Source organism: Marmota marmota, unplaced genomic scaffold (assembly GCF_001458135.2).
Source record: "Marmota marmota marmota unplaced genomic scaffold, marMar, whole genome shotgun sequence".
In the NCBI taxonomy this organism is placed as follows: Eukaryota; Metazoa; Chordata; class Mammalia; order Rodentia; family Sciuridae; genus Marmota; species Marmota marmota.
Genome location: NW_025999853.1, coordinates 9882837 through 9898838, shown reverse-complemented (window position 1 = coordinate 9898838; position 16002 = coordinate 9882837). Strand labels below are relative to the sequence as shown.

Here is a 16002-nt window from a genome sequence, read left to right as displayed (position 1 = left end):
TCAAGGGCACAGATTGAGGAAAGAGCACTTTCTATCCTTTTTAATGTTATATTTTTGCACTGCTTGCAATTTTTATCACTAGCCTATAGTAGTGCTTTTATAAATCTTTTATTTTTTATTTTTAAAAAAGAGAGAAAAGTGTGAAAACTAAACATAGGCAAGAACTAGGCAGCCCTTAAGTCAATGATCAGTAAATGCCTAACGGAAAATAAGATACTTCCTGAAAACACTGAGAGAATGAGACACAAGTTCCCCTTCATCAGGCACTTGTGGCTTTGCCTCTTTCCTTCCCATACTGGATCATGTGACTTCTCCTGGTCTGTCAACTCCTGGTGGGGGAGGGGGTACTCCTCCTGGATGCTGCCCCCCATACCTTAGGCAGAGCTAAGCTCTCCCTTTAGACTCCTTACCTGGATCTCAACTGAGATACTTTATCTCATTGCTGCAACTGTCTGCTCACAAATCTGTCATTCCTACTGCTCTCCAAGTTTCCATAGGTAGCAACTATGTACTACTCGCCTTGTATTCCCCAGCACTGAGCATTGGGATGGCACCTGGGAGATGAATAAAGGATGCTACAGCCGGAAGCTATGGCACAAGGGAAGAACACTCCAACTTTTAGTTTTGGCTCACACTGACTTCCTGCTGTGATATTGGCAATGCTAAGGAACTTATCTGAAACTCAAGTTTTTTCTTTCAGTAAAACTAGAAAAACATCAGCTCTGCCATGCTAAGTAAAGATAAGATGCCACTCTGTTCTACTTCCTCAGGGTATGTTTCTTGCTAAATTCCTTACTCATACTATTGCTGTTTCCAAAACTGTAAAATGGGAGTAACAATAATAAATCCCCTTATATGGCAGTTTTATAAAATAACAGTTTCTGGGAAAACTAAATGAAATTATGTAAGAAAAGCACTTAGCTTAGTGGATGCACAGGGAAGTGTTAAATAAGTGTAGCTATTATTATATTATCACTTACAAAGTTATTTATTCTTCCTGAGAAAGATGAAGAATAATGCTGGATCTAACTTACATCAAGAAGATCTTGGAAATACTTTTTTTTCTCCCAAGGCAAAAAGCCCAGATGAGTTCCTATGAAATGCTGCAGCTTTCTTCTAGGTAAAACCTCATTAGCATCTAGGTGATCTTTAGCATCTTCCTCCATTCTGTTTTGCTCTTCTTCTTTCCCTGTGATTCCCTTTTCTTTTGTCACATTAATTTCCGGTGGAATAATCAGAGATGAAAGCTTTCCTTTAGACACATTCCCATTTTGGGTCTGAGTTTCCAATCTAAATCTTGCTTTGGTCTCTAAGAGCAGTGGTGGATTCTGACCCTGGTAGTTCACTTTTACTGTCCCTGATGGAAAAGTCGACCTGTGTAATCTTCCTAGGCTTTCATGAGCCAGTTTTTCTGTTGGGACCTCCAAACTGTCATTTATTTCATCTGTTATAGTAGCTTGATTTTTTACTTTATCATCCTGTAAGTTCACCAGAAATGATCTCAGCAAGGCTATTTTGGACAAATTGTATCCTTTCAAAGTGATGTCTCCTTGTTCCAGCTGCAAGTCCAAGTTGCTGAGACTCAATTGGGCCTCTTTTGGGAGGAGTGAAATATTTACCAAGGGAACTTTCACCTCCTCTTGGAATCTTCCTGTTGTGTTAACATCATGTCTCTTGACCTTTGGGAAGCGTTTTTCTTCAGGAATATCCTCAAACAGGATTTCTGCCTCTGGAAGAAGTGTTATGGGGCTATCCAAATTTTCATAAGACTTCTGGGTTGTAGCATTCACCTTGGGTCCCTCCCTTGTATCCACATCTACTGTTAGCTGGATTTTGAACTCTTCATCATTTGTGTTTTGAAATGTGATGTTAAAATGTATTGTAGTTGCATTCATTCCACCGTGCATTATGAGGTGGATGGTTTTCCACTTATTGGCAATAGAAGCATGTCGAATTATGGGGTTGTCACTATAGGCACCTTCAACTCCTCTTTTGGCTATTTCTGCAAAGCTGAAATAAGGCAGGCGTTCACCTTTCGGAATAATATAGTGAGTCTGGTTTGGAAGAAGAGTTACTTTATATAATTCATGAAAATGATCTAGAGGAAAAAGCACAAACAAGATTTTGTTAAAGAAAAACTAAGCACCATTTTACTCCTCTTCCTTTAATTTTTTGGGTTTGAGTTTCTAAGAGTGATCAGAAATTCTAATTTAATAGCTACTGGTATGCAGCTCATTTTACTGAGACAATCACAGTTATTTACATGGAATGCTGACCCTGACTCATCTTAGAGATTTGGCACAGTTCTTATTCTTTTTTTTTATTTTATTTTTTATTTTTCGGCAGACACAACATCTTTGTTTGTATGAGGTGCTGAGGATCGAACCCGGACTGCACGCCTGCCAGGCGAGCGCACTACCACTTGAGCCACATCCCCAGCCCCAACAGTTCTTATTCTTAACAATAAATTCCAAATGCCAATTTCCATCTCTCCTTCTATACTTGCAGGAAGAAAAAAAAAGCTTTCTGACAAAATGATGACTTCCATTAATAAGCTATTACGAATATTCAAACTATCTTTATTTAATGAATTATTGACCTGCTCTTATTGTTTCCAAATTAAGCATTCAGCATGTTAAAAGAATGTATTGTAAAAGAAAAGATAATCTTAAATGTCAACTGTTTTCTAAAGATATCTGTCCTTCTCTTTAAGTTAGCTTAAAATTTAGATGCAAAACAGGAAAAGGAAACACAGAAATTAATTACTTAAAATAATACTAACCACCCAAAAGCCCGTATACTTTCCATGATTTACCCTTTTACTTTTAGTATGTCATTATGGCAATAAACATACCTTGCCCACAGTCACCAGCATCAAAGCCACAAGACAAGACGTTGCAGGCTTGGTCACAGAACTTATCAGCGAGCCAGGAATTTGCACATCCTTGATTACAGTAAGAGACGCTGTTTATTCCTCCACCAAACTGCCAGGGCTGTCCAACACCAATGCTCCCAGTACCTCCACCTCCTGCAACATAGCGACTCCCTCCATTGTTACCTATAGAGGGAGGGAGGAAGACAGAATCTTGGTAGGCTTTCAATTTTGAAAGAAGATAATTATTTCTTTCTTACTAGTGTTTGCAACACTGATGCATGAATTGTAGTCAGAAAATTTCACCAGATTCTTGAGTAGATTTCACATTGTTGCGCAAAACAGACTGGTCGAGAAGCAGCAAGCAGCATTCAGAGAGGAGAACTCCAAACTTTGTTTTATGCCATTGGGCCCAGAGGAAAACAAAACTCCAAATTCTGAGCCCTGATCCATGGTTTCTCACAACAATGATAAGTTATTTGCTGTCATCTTAGACCCATCCTATTATTGGGGCTTTTTCCTTTTTTTCCCTCTTTTTAAAACTGAAGGCCTTGTGCTAGGTCTCTGACATCACAGGCATCTGTTACATTTGAAGAAGGAGCAGTCAGACTCCTAGGGCAGTTATTTACAATCCAAAAGGTAGGGACCCAGGGTTAATTAGGCTTCCTGGAGAAAGGCTGGAAGAAGAAAGGGGAACTGACCCCTTCCCTAGGCATTGGTTTCTTACCATAACATTTTTATAATTTCATTTCACAACCAGGTCTAGTTTTGCCATCACAATGTATCTTAAAAAAAAAAAAAATACAACTGAACAGGGAGCATCACTTGACAGTGCTATAGGACTCATGTGTGCATGCATGCATGTGTGTGTGCACATGTGTAGACAAGGAGAAAAGGAAGAGATTATTTCAAAAGCCATGACTATCAAAACTGCACAAGAACATGTCTGAGCATGAATAATGACCTCTTCTACTGAATGTTAATGTTCTACTAGGGACAGAGGCCTATGGCCAGCACACATCTACTTTGAACATTTGTGTTCTCTCCCTATATAGTTGCTTTGGGTTTTCAAAAGTATGCCTGACTCTAACATTAAAACAAATTAAAAAAAAATTTTTTTTAAAGTATGCTTGACAGCTCCGACTGAAACACAACTTGAAGCTTTGTTTCCTCAAATAGTCAACAAATTTCCAAATGTGTTCCCCCATAAGGAACACGGAGATGATCGTATCTGTACACAAACACACTTTTTCTTAGTTGACCAAGAAATTCAAGTAGATAATGAATAATGTTCTATAAATTTAACACTTTATTGTAAGGTGGTAAATAAATTTTAAAAACTGCTATTATCAACAAGTCCAAATATGAATATATGAGAAGGGAAGAAAAGCGGCATCTCTTCAATTATTCTAGACCTGTTGCAATCTGTTGGTAAAAGCTCCTAATCATGAATTCCCATGAGATGACTCAGAATTATTTTGTTCTTGGGTTTATAGTACTCTAGGTTTTCATATTTTAAGTAATAAGAAAAGGCATTTTCAAGTGCAGGATAAATATTGGAAAGTGCCCTCAATAATGGATAATAGGAATAAACTAGGCCACATGAGATTGTGAGTCTATGGATCACCACCGGACATGGTGGCACACACCTATAATCCCAGTGACTCAGGAGGCTAAGGCAGGAGGATCCCAAGTTCAAAGCTAGCCTCAGCAACTTAGTGAGTCATTAAGCAACTTACCAAGACCCTACTTCAAAACAAAACAAAAAAATAAATAAAAAGGGCAGGGGATGGGGCTTAGTGGTTAAGCGCCTCTGGGTTCAATCCCTGGTCTAGGGATCACTGACTATTTCAAATATATGGTTTAAGTCTATAGCATATCTTCAATTTGATTAGAATGAAAATACTTCTGTAAACATGAAAAATAATCACATTTTAACACATCCTTACCAGTACAATCACCACCATCCCAGTCACAGGCTGAATTATTACAAGCCTTGTCACAATAGCCATCTTTAATCCAGGAACCTGGGCAGCCCTCGGCACAGTTTGGCACAGGCCATGTCAAATAAACCTATGACAAAACCAAACAGAAAATAAGTGATTTATGACACTTTTTACTTTGAATTAAAATTCCTTTTTTTTTTTTTAATCTATCCTCTCAAAAGGCTGAATTTTCCAAGGCCTAACTGTCCACTTCATGCTAGTATTCAGCTGGCCTGTCCCAGAGCACCCTGCTGTGGTGTTGGTGCTGAGCACATTCACTCCTTTCCATTACTCAAAAAAAGCAGACCAGGGCTCAACACACAGACTAGTTTCTCACACCATGCTTCTGTAATCTACTTTGAAATAAAATAGCATCATGTCAGACTTAATTTTGAGTACAAAAATATGCCACAATAGGTGGGAAGTGTGACAAGAATCAACTGTTTCTCTGTGACAGCCATCAGTAACTCCTAAGTGTATTTAAGGATAATTTCGTCTCAATGAGCAGAGAAGGAATAGATAGATTCTCAGTATCTTTTACCTCCATGTATAAGGCCATGTGACAAATGAACCAGCACAGCACTCTGAGCTCCCAAAATGAGTGATAAGGTATATGGTTATTTTTAAAATTAAAACCATTTTAAAAATATACTCCCACTTTAAAGTTTCTGCAACTTTGTACAGTCCATCCATTTGGGATGTCTTTCTTCACCTAAACTAACACTTACTTATTCTTCAAAATACATGTCCATTCAGATGGGAGCTGTTCCCCATTCCAACTGATTTAAACCTCCTGTGCTCATGTTCCTCAGCACAGACACGCCTGTCAGCATCAAAAGCTCTGCACACAGTCACTGATTTTGTACTTGTCCCCATTAATATACAAACTCAAATTTGGATCCCTACAATTTAATGCAGACGAGGCACGTGGACAGGGACACAGGAGAAGGAGCAGGTGGGAGGCACAGGAGAAGGAGCAGGTGGGAGGCATAAACATCAACAAAGTAACTTTTTGCTATTAGCATTTAGAGTTGCAGAGTGTTGTGGTTTGGAAATGAGGTGTCCCCCAAAAGCTCATGTGTGAGACAATGTGAGAAAGTTTAGGGGTGAAATGACTGGTTTGGGAGAGTTGTAACCTAATTGGTGGATTAAGCCACTAATATAGATTAACGGAGTGGTGACTGTAGGCAGGTAGGCTGTGACTAGAGGAGGTGGATCACTGGGGTGTGCCTTTGGTGTTTATATTTTGTCCCTGGTGAGCAGAGGTCTCTCACTCTGCTCCCTTGTTGCCATGTCCTGAGCTGCTCTGCTCTACCACTCTTTCGCTATGATGTTCTACTTCAACCTGGGTCCAGAGGTGGCTGTCTGTGGATTGAGACCTCTGAAACAATGAGATGAATAAGCCTTCTCTCCTCTAATTGTTCTTGTCAGATCTTTTGGTGGCAGTGATTGAAAAAAAACTGACTAAAACATAAGTTTTATAACTCAAGCCTAGAGTGATAAGTCTCTAAATTATCACTACATCCTTCTAACAATGCTATGGGGGTGTTTGTATTTTCCCTACCAGGCAGATGGAAAACTTCCCTTAGCCAAGTTACTGTCCAGTGTGGTCCTAAACAGTTGGCCCCTCTGTCTGTGCTCTCACTTCACCTCTCCATCCCACCTCTCAGCAAAGCCAGATGGAAACAGGCTGCCTCAAAAAAAAAATTTCATCCACATCTGGAGTGCTAATTTGAGCTAACTTTCCTCTTTTTACTTTTCTGTTTTTTCTTATTGTTGTTTTTTGGGTACTGGGAATTGATCCCAGGAATGCTTAACTACTAAGCCACATCCCCAGCCCTTTATATTTTTTTTTATTTTGAGACAGGGTCTTGCTAAGTTCTTAGTGCCTCACTAAGTTGCTGAGGCTGGCTTTAAACATGCAATCTTCCTGTCTCAGTCTCTGAGACTGTTGGAGCCAGGCACCTAACTTTCCTTTTGCTGACACTAATTACAATTTTATTTCCTATGGCCAGGGGAAGAATGGGTCCCGGGTATCCCAGCATGCAGGGAAGCAAATTTCCTATAGTAGCTATTTTACTCAATTGTTGACTCGTTTGCATACTTATTTGTTTATATTTGAGTATAGAAATACACACGGTGACTTCCAGCCTTGGCATTCCCTCCTCTTAGGCACTCACCTTTTGACCCTTGGAGTGACTATAGAAATCATCTGGCCAGACATCCTTCCCAAACATGACGTCATCATTTAGGTAAATAAATTTCTGAGACAGTCCTTCGATGCGATGAATGTGACTTTCAATAGCAGGTGAACTAAAGGTAGGCAAGTGGCTCAAATTTCGAAAAACATCCTTTTAACAAAAAAACCAAACAACAAAAAAGGAAAAAAAAAATAAAACAGGAGAGAAAGGGTGAATTTGAATTGTTCTGGTTTGGACTGGCTGATGGAAAGGAAGGGAAGAAAACAGAGTTTAAAAGGTGGACATGAAGGCGAGAGGAGTAGAAGGAATGAGACTCTGAGATTCCTACACCACATTACAAGAAGAGAACGGGAAAGTCCTGTACCTGGTGTGTCACTATTTTCACTCGAGGATTGTCAAGGTTCAGCCAGGATGGAATCTGCCCATTGGTGACAATGAAAATATTCCGAACCCACGGTGCATGCCTCTCGATGGACCGCAACGAGTACCTCAGCTCTTCATTATCTTCAAATCGGCTGGCAGAAACATCCTCATCCTGCTTGGACTGACAGAAACAAAGAACACACAAAGGTGTGAAGTACCCCTTAAATCACACCTCCTCCTCCTCGTCTCTGCCCTCTGAATTCAGGGTGCTCTAGATGACTTTCAAAGACAGAATCTGTGGCTGGGCGTAATGGCATTTGCCTGAAATACCAAGTGACTTGGGAGGCTGAAGCAAGGGGATTGCAAGTTCAAAGCCAACCTCAGCAACTTATCGAGGCCCTAAGCAATTTAGTGAGACCTTATCTATAAATAAAATATAAAAAAGGGTTGGGGATGTGGCTGGGGATATGACTCAGTGGTTAAGCCCCTGGGTTTAATCCCAAGTATGGAAAAAAAAAAAGAATCAGTGTCTGTCATCTTTTTGTCATGGAAACAAAAATCCCTGATAAGAACAACTTAGAGAAAGAAAAGTTTATTTTGACTAAGGTTTCAGAGGCTTAGTACACAGTTGCCAACTCCATAGCTCCAGGCCTGAAGTGAGGCAGAGCATCAAGGCAGAGGGTATAGGGGAAGAAAGCTGTTCAACTCACGACAGCCAGAAAACAGAGAAAGAAGAGGGGCCAGGGGACAAGATATAGTTCCCAAGGCATGTCCTCAGAGACCTATTTCTCCAGCTACCCCCACCTGCTTATAGTTACTTCCTAGTATAGCAGTCCTTCCAAATCATTAATCCAACAAATGGATTAATTCACTGATTAGCTTATAGCCCATAATCTTATCATTTATCCTCTGAACAACCCTGCACTGACCAACATGAACTTTCTGGGGACACCTCATATCCAAACTGTTACAGAATCCTAATTTAGGATATTACAAAAAATGTAAAATACTCAGTAATATTAACAAAAAAAAATGAAAATAAAAACAAAACTTGAAGATATAACATTTCTTTATCACACTTTATAAAAAGGTTTGTGGATATAATTCTAGGTCAGTTCAATTAATCTTAAATCAATGGCAGGGACTGGAAAATTAGAAAAGTTCCAATCAACTCACTTCTCTGTAAGTTCTCTTCCTTCTAATAGAAACCCTTTATTTGAGTTGTAAAAGTATCTTTGCCTTCCTTACCTGGCTGATGGCACTCAGATCCCATAATAAATATGCAGGACTTATGGTCAGTTCTTTCCCATCGATGGTCATATTCTTCTTAGTTTGCTTATTTAGTTCTTGGAAACCCTTGGGATTATTCAGTTTTAGAAGGGCCACACTAGCCTCTGAATACAACTGCAACTATTTAAAAAAAAAAAGAAGAAGAAGAGATACACACAAGAAAATTGAACCTCAAGGAGGAAACCCCCTTAATCTTCCCCTGTAATCTTTGGCAGGGCTGCCTGTAGTGCTTCTGTAGAAAAACTATCTTTTGGGGCCAAGCTTGTGGAACAATCTCAAATCTAAGAGGGAATACTGTAAACATCAGCTAGTTTTATAAACAGGCTTCTCCACCCACTTCAGAGTCCATCCCACCCTTTATCTGCTTTATGTTCTGATTCTGTGTCATAGAATTTCCTACAAAAAGAGGATTTCAGATAAGAAAACAGGGAGAAGGGTGAAAACCATTAATCTAGGTCAACAAAATCCTTTGGCTAAACTAGCTCTTCTGACATCAGTTCTTTCTTAATTTATAAAATAGAAGCAAACACAAATCACTATGGGCTCATTCTGAATTCTATATATGCTATGTGAGTATACTTAGCATGTTCTGAACAGTTTCCTGAATTCATGGAGACCAAAAAACCAGAGGCTGCAGTTAGAATTCCATGTCTTTCTCCCTTTTTATATTGCAGGCTGCTAACTTGAACCACCAATCGTGCAGGAGTAGATGTGCGCTCGAGCACACGTAAGTACTGCCTTCCTGTCTGATTACCTTTTTCACCCTGATGGTTCCTGGCATAGATTAAACACTCATAGAATTCAGCTTTCATTGCTGTCATTGCTGTCCTCACCCTGCCTCAGTGTAGGGTGTGGGAATTGGGAGGCAAGCCACAAAGGGAGAATATTAGCCTGCTTGGGAACTGCCCTGCAAGCCTCCCTGCTCCTTCTTCCATGGCACTTCAGAGGGCTCCCGGCAGTGAAAATAATCACTATTCTAGTCTCAATACAGTAACAATACTCCAAATTAATTTTAAATTAATTGGGAAAATACCTTTATCCTAATATTTTCTATCTAAATTGCTTTTATTTTGGAAAGTTATTCTGAAATTTCACATTCTAAAATTTGTAGATTTTTAACATTAAGATGAATTTAAAATCTAGAAAAGGATCTGACACTAATATATTTCCAAGGGGTAACAGTGCATCCACCTTGATCCCTGACTTCGGACCAGATCCAATGCCATTGACTGTTGAAAGCTGGTTCACGGTGGCATTGGTTTTTCCACCTAGGCACTGGCTTATCAGGGAGAACCACTTTTTCAGAAGCTGTATATAAAAGAGATGCCAAAGTTGCAACGATATTAAAGTTTAAAAAAAAAAAATCAGTGAAACTACTGCCTAACACACTTACATTTTAACTCGATGACAACATTTTCACTTCAGTTTCTACCACCGGCTGGGCATTCACTGTATGCTAGACACGGCCTGGGTGCTTAGCAAGTGCCAGACCTGAGGGGTCAAACTCGGCTCCTAGAGTGGAGTGCATCACTTACTTAGGCTTCTGCTCATGTCACGGGCTGGTCTATGAGACACACTGGCATGGAGGACGACTACTCAACACTAGCAACACATGCTATCAGACACTTAGCATCGCACGGGTGGGCTCTACAGGGACCATGACAAGAAGCAGGCATCTAGCAGGCTGGTTGGGGCAGGGAAGAGCTGCTGGAGAGGCTGTGCTCTAGGAATAGAACCTGGTCATTCTCATACCAAAGGACATGATCATGGCTCCTCTCACTATACTAGATAGTTTAGGTGATCTCTAACCAGGTCAGAGGGAAGAAATTGCAAAGCCTGACTGGAAAGGGAAGCAGGAGCCACACCTCTATTAAATCTTATGTAACACTCACTGTCCTCTGCTGCAGACAGGCTCCCAGGTCATCATGTAACTACGTAACTACAACTGAAAGGTTGGGGATTCCATTAAGACAAAGAAAACAAAACAAAATACACTCCTATTCCAATACTAGCCAGTAAGGTATGAAGAAAGTTTTTTGAAAAAGAAAGGAAAAAATAACTTTTTTACTCCTCACACTAGAGGAAAAGAAAATTTCAGAAATTGTGAAAGGGATGTCAGAATAGAATTCTAACATCTATGGGTTCTAACAGAAGATTCAGGAATTCCTAGTGTTATGGGCCAGGCTACATGTCCCATAAAATATTCTCCATTTTGCCCTGGGACTCCATGTCATGTAAGAGATGCTTCTCCCATGGGAACACCCCCCCTCTGGACCCATCAACAGTTGCTTAGCATAGCATGTTTGCCAACACAAAATGGCAATTCTTATACAATGTAAAATTGTTCTTTCTTGGGATCCCATTTTTCTTGGACAATGTACACTGTCACTAGACTTTAGTAACCATTCTTTAACTTATATTCAACTAGGGTCATTTTGACCCACATCCCCTTCTTCTTATTTTAGATCTCATGTTTGTTTATGGTTTTGAATCATAGCAACAGCCACTTATGATTAATGTGGTTTTGCACTATAAAGGTAGACTCAAACCCCAGGAGGGAGTCAAAGGGTGTAGACTAGTAGCCTGCCCCATGGCTCGCCAGCTGGTGGATCTGGACCCCCTGCTGGTAAAAAAAAGTTTCCATTTCCTGCTTTTAAGACTTGGTGATTTACAGCAATCTTGCCATAACACTAGTATTAAATTACATCTTGTTTGATTTCACAGCTTATATTCATTTTTTTCTTTGATAAAAGATACATTGCTATAACTATTCTTACATTAGCCACCTTGCCGAGGGCCGATGTCTTTTCTTTCTTTTTTTTTTTTTTAGAAGAATAAAAGTTTTATTCTAAGCTCACATTTTCAGAGGTTAGTTTGCGCTTGGCAAACTCCATTGTAGGGGCCTGTGGTGAGTCAGAACATCATGACAGAAGGGTGTGTCAGAGGAAAGTAGCTCAGCTCGTGGCAACCAGAAAGCATATATATATACCAAGGACTGATTTCTAATAACATATACATTAAAAGATCAAAAATTCCCATGGTAACTGTACAAAAGAGGAAGGGAGATGAAGAGTAAGGCGTGTAAGGGAATATTGATATGTGAGAGAAAGATTTTCTGCCACTGCAATTAAGCAAGTTGTGAATGGTGAAAGGGTTCCTCTGCCACCACAAGGTGGCAGTCCAATCCCACAGAGAAGGGACAGGAGGTGGGTGAGGCAGAAGAGTTGTACTTGGTGCCAGAGGCTGGAGTCCTATGCCTGGTCAACTGTGGGCAACTGCCTCCATAGATAGCTTCTTACTTTGAATTTTACACTTATCTAAATTCTTTAAATTAAATTATAAGTTTCTCACAGAAAACAACCTCCACACCCCCCACTACAGACTCTTAAGGAGAGGTAGCAGGACTGCAAAATGAGCTGTTATGTTTGAGCCAATGAGATTTGGGAATGTTTACTACTGTTACATCATCTAGAGCAGCAGGATGGGCACACCTTAAGTCCAAATGTAAGGATCATAGTGTAGGATTCCAGGTATAGGCATCTTCCTAGATTCACTTTAGATAAATCCAGGAAGAGGTGAGCCAGGAAGAAGTGAGGAAAGATTGAGAGAGGTAGAACAAAATGATGGTCCAGGACAGGACCTGGGCAACCCATAATAGCAGCAAGAAGAAGTACTGCATTTCTTTTTATAAATTTTGCAAAAATCATTTCTTTGCAACAAGAGGAAAAATAGTTCCAAGAAAAATGCTGAATCCTGGTATACGTCTAAAGATAAATAATGGAGACCAAAATTAAGGGGTGATAAACCAAAATTAAGGGGCTAGGTAATTAGTAGGTCAGTGCCAAGTGGCTTCAGAGGAGTAATGGACATGGAAACCAGATGCCAAGGACTTGACCGCTCACGGACAACTTCCAGATACTATCTATATATGTGTGTGGGTACACGGGAACCAAATCTAACACTTTACATTGGGTTTACTGTATGAAATAGGACAGGGAAGAGAAAAGAATCAGAGAGGTATTCTTTCACAAACTTAAATTCAGGATTATACTGACCAAGTCATGAAATATAAGGATTTAAAAAATGTAAGAAATCTTCACTTTTCGGTTATTTAAGTGATGACTAACTATCAAAGCAAGACTGGTGTTTATTAATGTCATATATGTACAAACATGGAAAAATAAAAATACTGGTTTTTGTGAAGTTATTCTAATTAAATAGTTCCACTGTTCTCAACATAGTATCTCACATTTATATTTTGGCTTAAAAAATAATAACAGCCAACAAAAATAGAGTATGAATGCATGTTTTTAAAGTCAACCAAAAGTAATGAGTGCAGAAGAGAACTCACCCCTTAAGGCACACAAAATAGTCATGTGTTAAGGTAGACCTTACTTAAAAATCATTTCTTTTCCCAAATTTTGCAAAAATCATTTCTTTTCAAAGTTATATCAAACTGGTCATATGTAAATGCCTAAAAGGAAGGCTGTACTAACCAGTCTAAACAACTGTGTATCTGCAAATACTATTTCCGGGATAGTTTCAATCAGGGGCAATTCTGCCTCCAAGGAAACCTTTGGCAATATCTAAAGACATTTCTGGTTGTCAAAACTAGGAGTGGAAGTGCTACTGGCAACTAGAGGACAGAGATAGGATGCTGCTGAACATCTATAATGCACGAGACAGTCTGTTACATGACAGCTGTATCAGGCCCAAACTGTCACCAGTACAGAGGTCAAGGAGAATGTACAAATCCCCAAGGATGGTAAAGGCTTTCCCATATTAGGTCCACAACAATTTTAAAGGGCTCAAAAATTCAGAAGATCTAACCTATTTTTATTTTGAAATAATTTAATCTTAAAGCAAGTAAGAACCCTTTAGGGGAAAAACATTTCTGCCAACACCAACTGAAAAACAAATTAGCACCTTTCAGTGATTTGACAATTCAAGGCCACTAGGTCTTAATATGTCCTGTGGTTTTCTAAAACTAAAGTCAATTCCAGAGTTGGTTGATCCCCTCTACTGATGAAATAAAACCAAAAGAAAGGGCACCATGTTGTAAAAGAGCAGGTACATGAAATGGTTCCAGAGAATCACAAACAAAAGGTCATAAGAACAATAGTACAGGTTGAACAGTCCTTATCTAAAATTCTTGGGACCATAAATGTAACAGATTTTAGATTTTTTAAAATTTTGGAATATTTGCATTTACATAATGAGATAGATTGGGAATGGGACTCAGGTTTAAACATGAGATTCATTTATGTTTCATGTATACCTTCTCTCCATAGCCTGAAGGTAATTTCATACAATATTTTAAATAATTTTGTGCATGAAACACAAGTTTTACACAGTTAAGAAATTTTCCATGTGTGATGTCATATTGGGGCTTATAAAGTTATTATGGATACTAGAACATTTCAGATTTTGGATTTTTAGATTAGGGATGTTCAACTTGTATAACTTAAATAGGGTGAACTTAAATAGGCTCTGAATAGAACGCCAAGGGTGCAGAGTCCAAGTAAGACCTTATGCTATTTATTCCCTCCCTCACTGAGGTCCCTCTTGCCTAAAGCCACTTACCCAGTCTTCAAGGACCTGGCATAGCCACATTCTGCTTCAGAATGTAATTCTAAACACTTGAGGACAGGGTCAATATCCTCCCACTCCTTTTGCATACTCGCTCAGCAACCTCTATCATTGAATTGGCATAATGTAAGCATTTCCTTGAGAAATTTAGGAAGAATTCCAACTTGTTTTCATATGGTAAAAAAGAAGAGAAAAGCCACGTGCAGTGGTGCATGTCTGTAATCCCAGGGACTCACAGGCTGAAGCAGGAGGATCACGAGTTCAAAGCCAGCCTCAGCAAAAACAAGGCACTAAGCAACTCAGAGAGACTCTGTCTCTAAATAAAATATAAAAAAGGGCTGGGGATGGGGCTCAGTGGTTAAGAGCCCCTGGGTTCAATCTCTAGTAACACCCCCCCCCAGCAAAAAAAGGGGGGCGGGAAGAAAAAAAATTCACTAACCAAAAAATGAATGAAAAAATAACCCATCACAAATCAACATGTCTGAAAACACAATTTTGAGTGACCTGAAAATAAAGACAAATGGATAATTATTAAAAGGCTAATTTTGTGCCACCACACACAAAAATTCTACAGATAAATTAACTGAATCATGCAAGGGCTCACCCCAAACTAGAAAGCCTCTGACTAAAAAAAAAAGAAAAAAAAAAAAACACCTTGATTTATAAGACTAGAGTTGACAGAGAAGTTTTTATGAATTCAAACCCATTTTATTAGAAATTAAAGCATTTTCAAATCCTACGTCCTCTCCTAAAGGGGAAAAATATGTAGGTTTTCCTCTAAACAGGATATATAAAGGATATATGCAACAAGTTAGTATACAGGCTCATTTCTGGTACCAAATTCCTAGAGTGGCACATATGAAAAATCATAGTCCTGAAAAGAATTCCCTTTATGTTCCAAGGCACTGTACATGTGAGTGTGTTTACGGTTATGGATTTTTTAGTGGTGCTCCAGCAGTGAGCTGCATGCCCTGACATTCTTTTTATTTTTTTATTTTTTTGGTACCAGGGATTGGTACCAGGGTGTTTAACTACTGAGCCACATCCCTGACCCTTTTTATTTTTTATTTCAAGACAGGGTCTCACTAGGTTGCTTACAGCCTTGCTAAGTTGCTGAGGCTAGTTTGAATTTGCAACTCTCTTGCCTCAGCCTCCCAGGCTACTGGGACTCCAGGCAAGCACCACCACACCTGGCCCTGTCCTTATTTTGTTTTGAGACAGGGTCTTGCTAAATTGCTGAGGCTGGCCTTCAATTTGCTATCCTTCTGCCTCAGCCTCCCAAGACACTGGGATTATAGGCATGAGCCACCATGCCTAATTTCAACAAGCATTTCTAGAGTGGTCCCTAAGTGTCCGGTAATCTGTTCAAGCATACAAAGGTGAACAGGGCAGTGCCTGTCCTGAGATGCTCATGACCTGATTAAGAGTTTTTGGGCAGACCTGAGCCATGGTCCTCAGCACAAGCCTCTTAGAGGAGCCTAGGAAGGCAAAGTGATCCAGCTGTTTAGATCCTGAAGTCTAACACCTAAGGGGCTTTCCTCACACATGCCACATGTACCTCTAACCCAACACACCCCATACTGAGTTCCAGGCTTCCATCTAAAATCTTGCATCTCCACCATAGCTCAGAGAGTGGTTAGTGTCATTACTTCTATCTTCACTAAAAATATCCACTTCCACTTTCCCTCTCCTTCCCTTTCCC

The 16002-nt window shown here is 39.6% G+C and overlaps 1 protein-coding gene across 3 annotated transcripts in view; it reads right to left on the bottom strand.

The window, feature by feature from the left end:
• The window catches only part of Gnptab (N-acetylglucosamine-1-phosphate transferase subunits alpha and beta), a 78783-nt gene that overhangs the window by 17378 nt on the left and 45403 nt on the right, over positions 1-16002 (bottom strand). For all 3 annotated transcript variants that reach the window (XM_015482854.2, XM_048803087.1, XM_048803092.1), the window contains 6 exons: positions 8670-8831; positions 7423-7602; positions 7038-7208; positions 4822-4945; positions 2855-3058; positions 1035-2098 (listed from right to left, as the gene is read on the bottom strand). In XM_015482854.2, the coding sequence (XP_015338340.1) occupies positions 1035-2098; positions 2855-3058; positions 4822-4945; positions 7038-7208; positions 7423-7602; positions 8670-8831 (1905 nt within the window). The remainder of the gene's footprint in view (positions 1-1034; positions 2099-2854; positions 3059-4821; positions 4946-7037; positions 7209-7422; positions 7603-8669; positions 8832-16002) is intronic.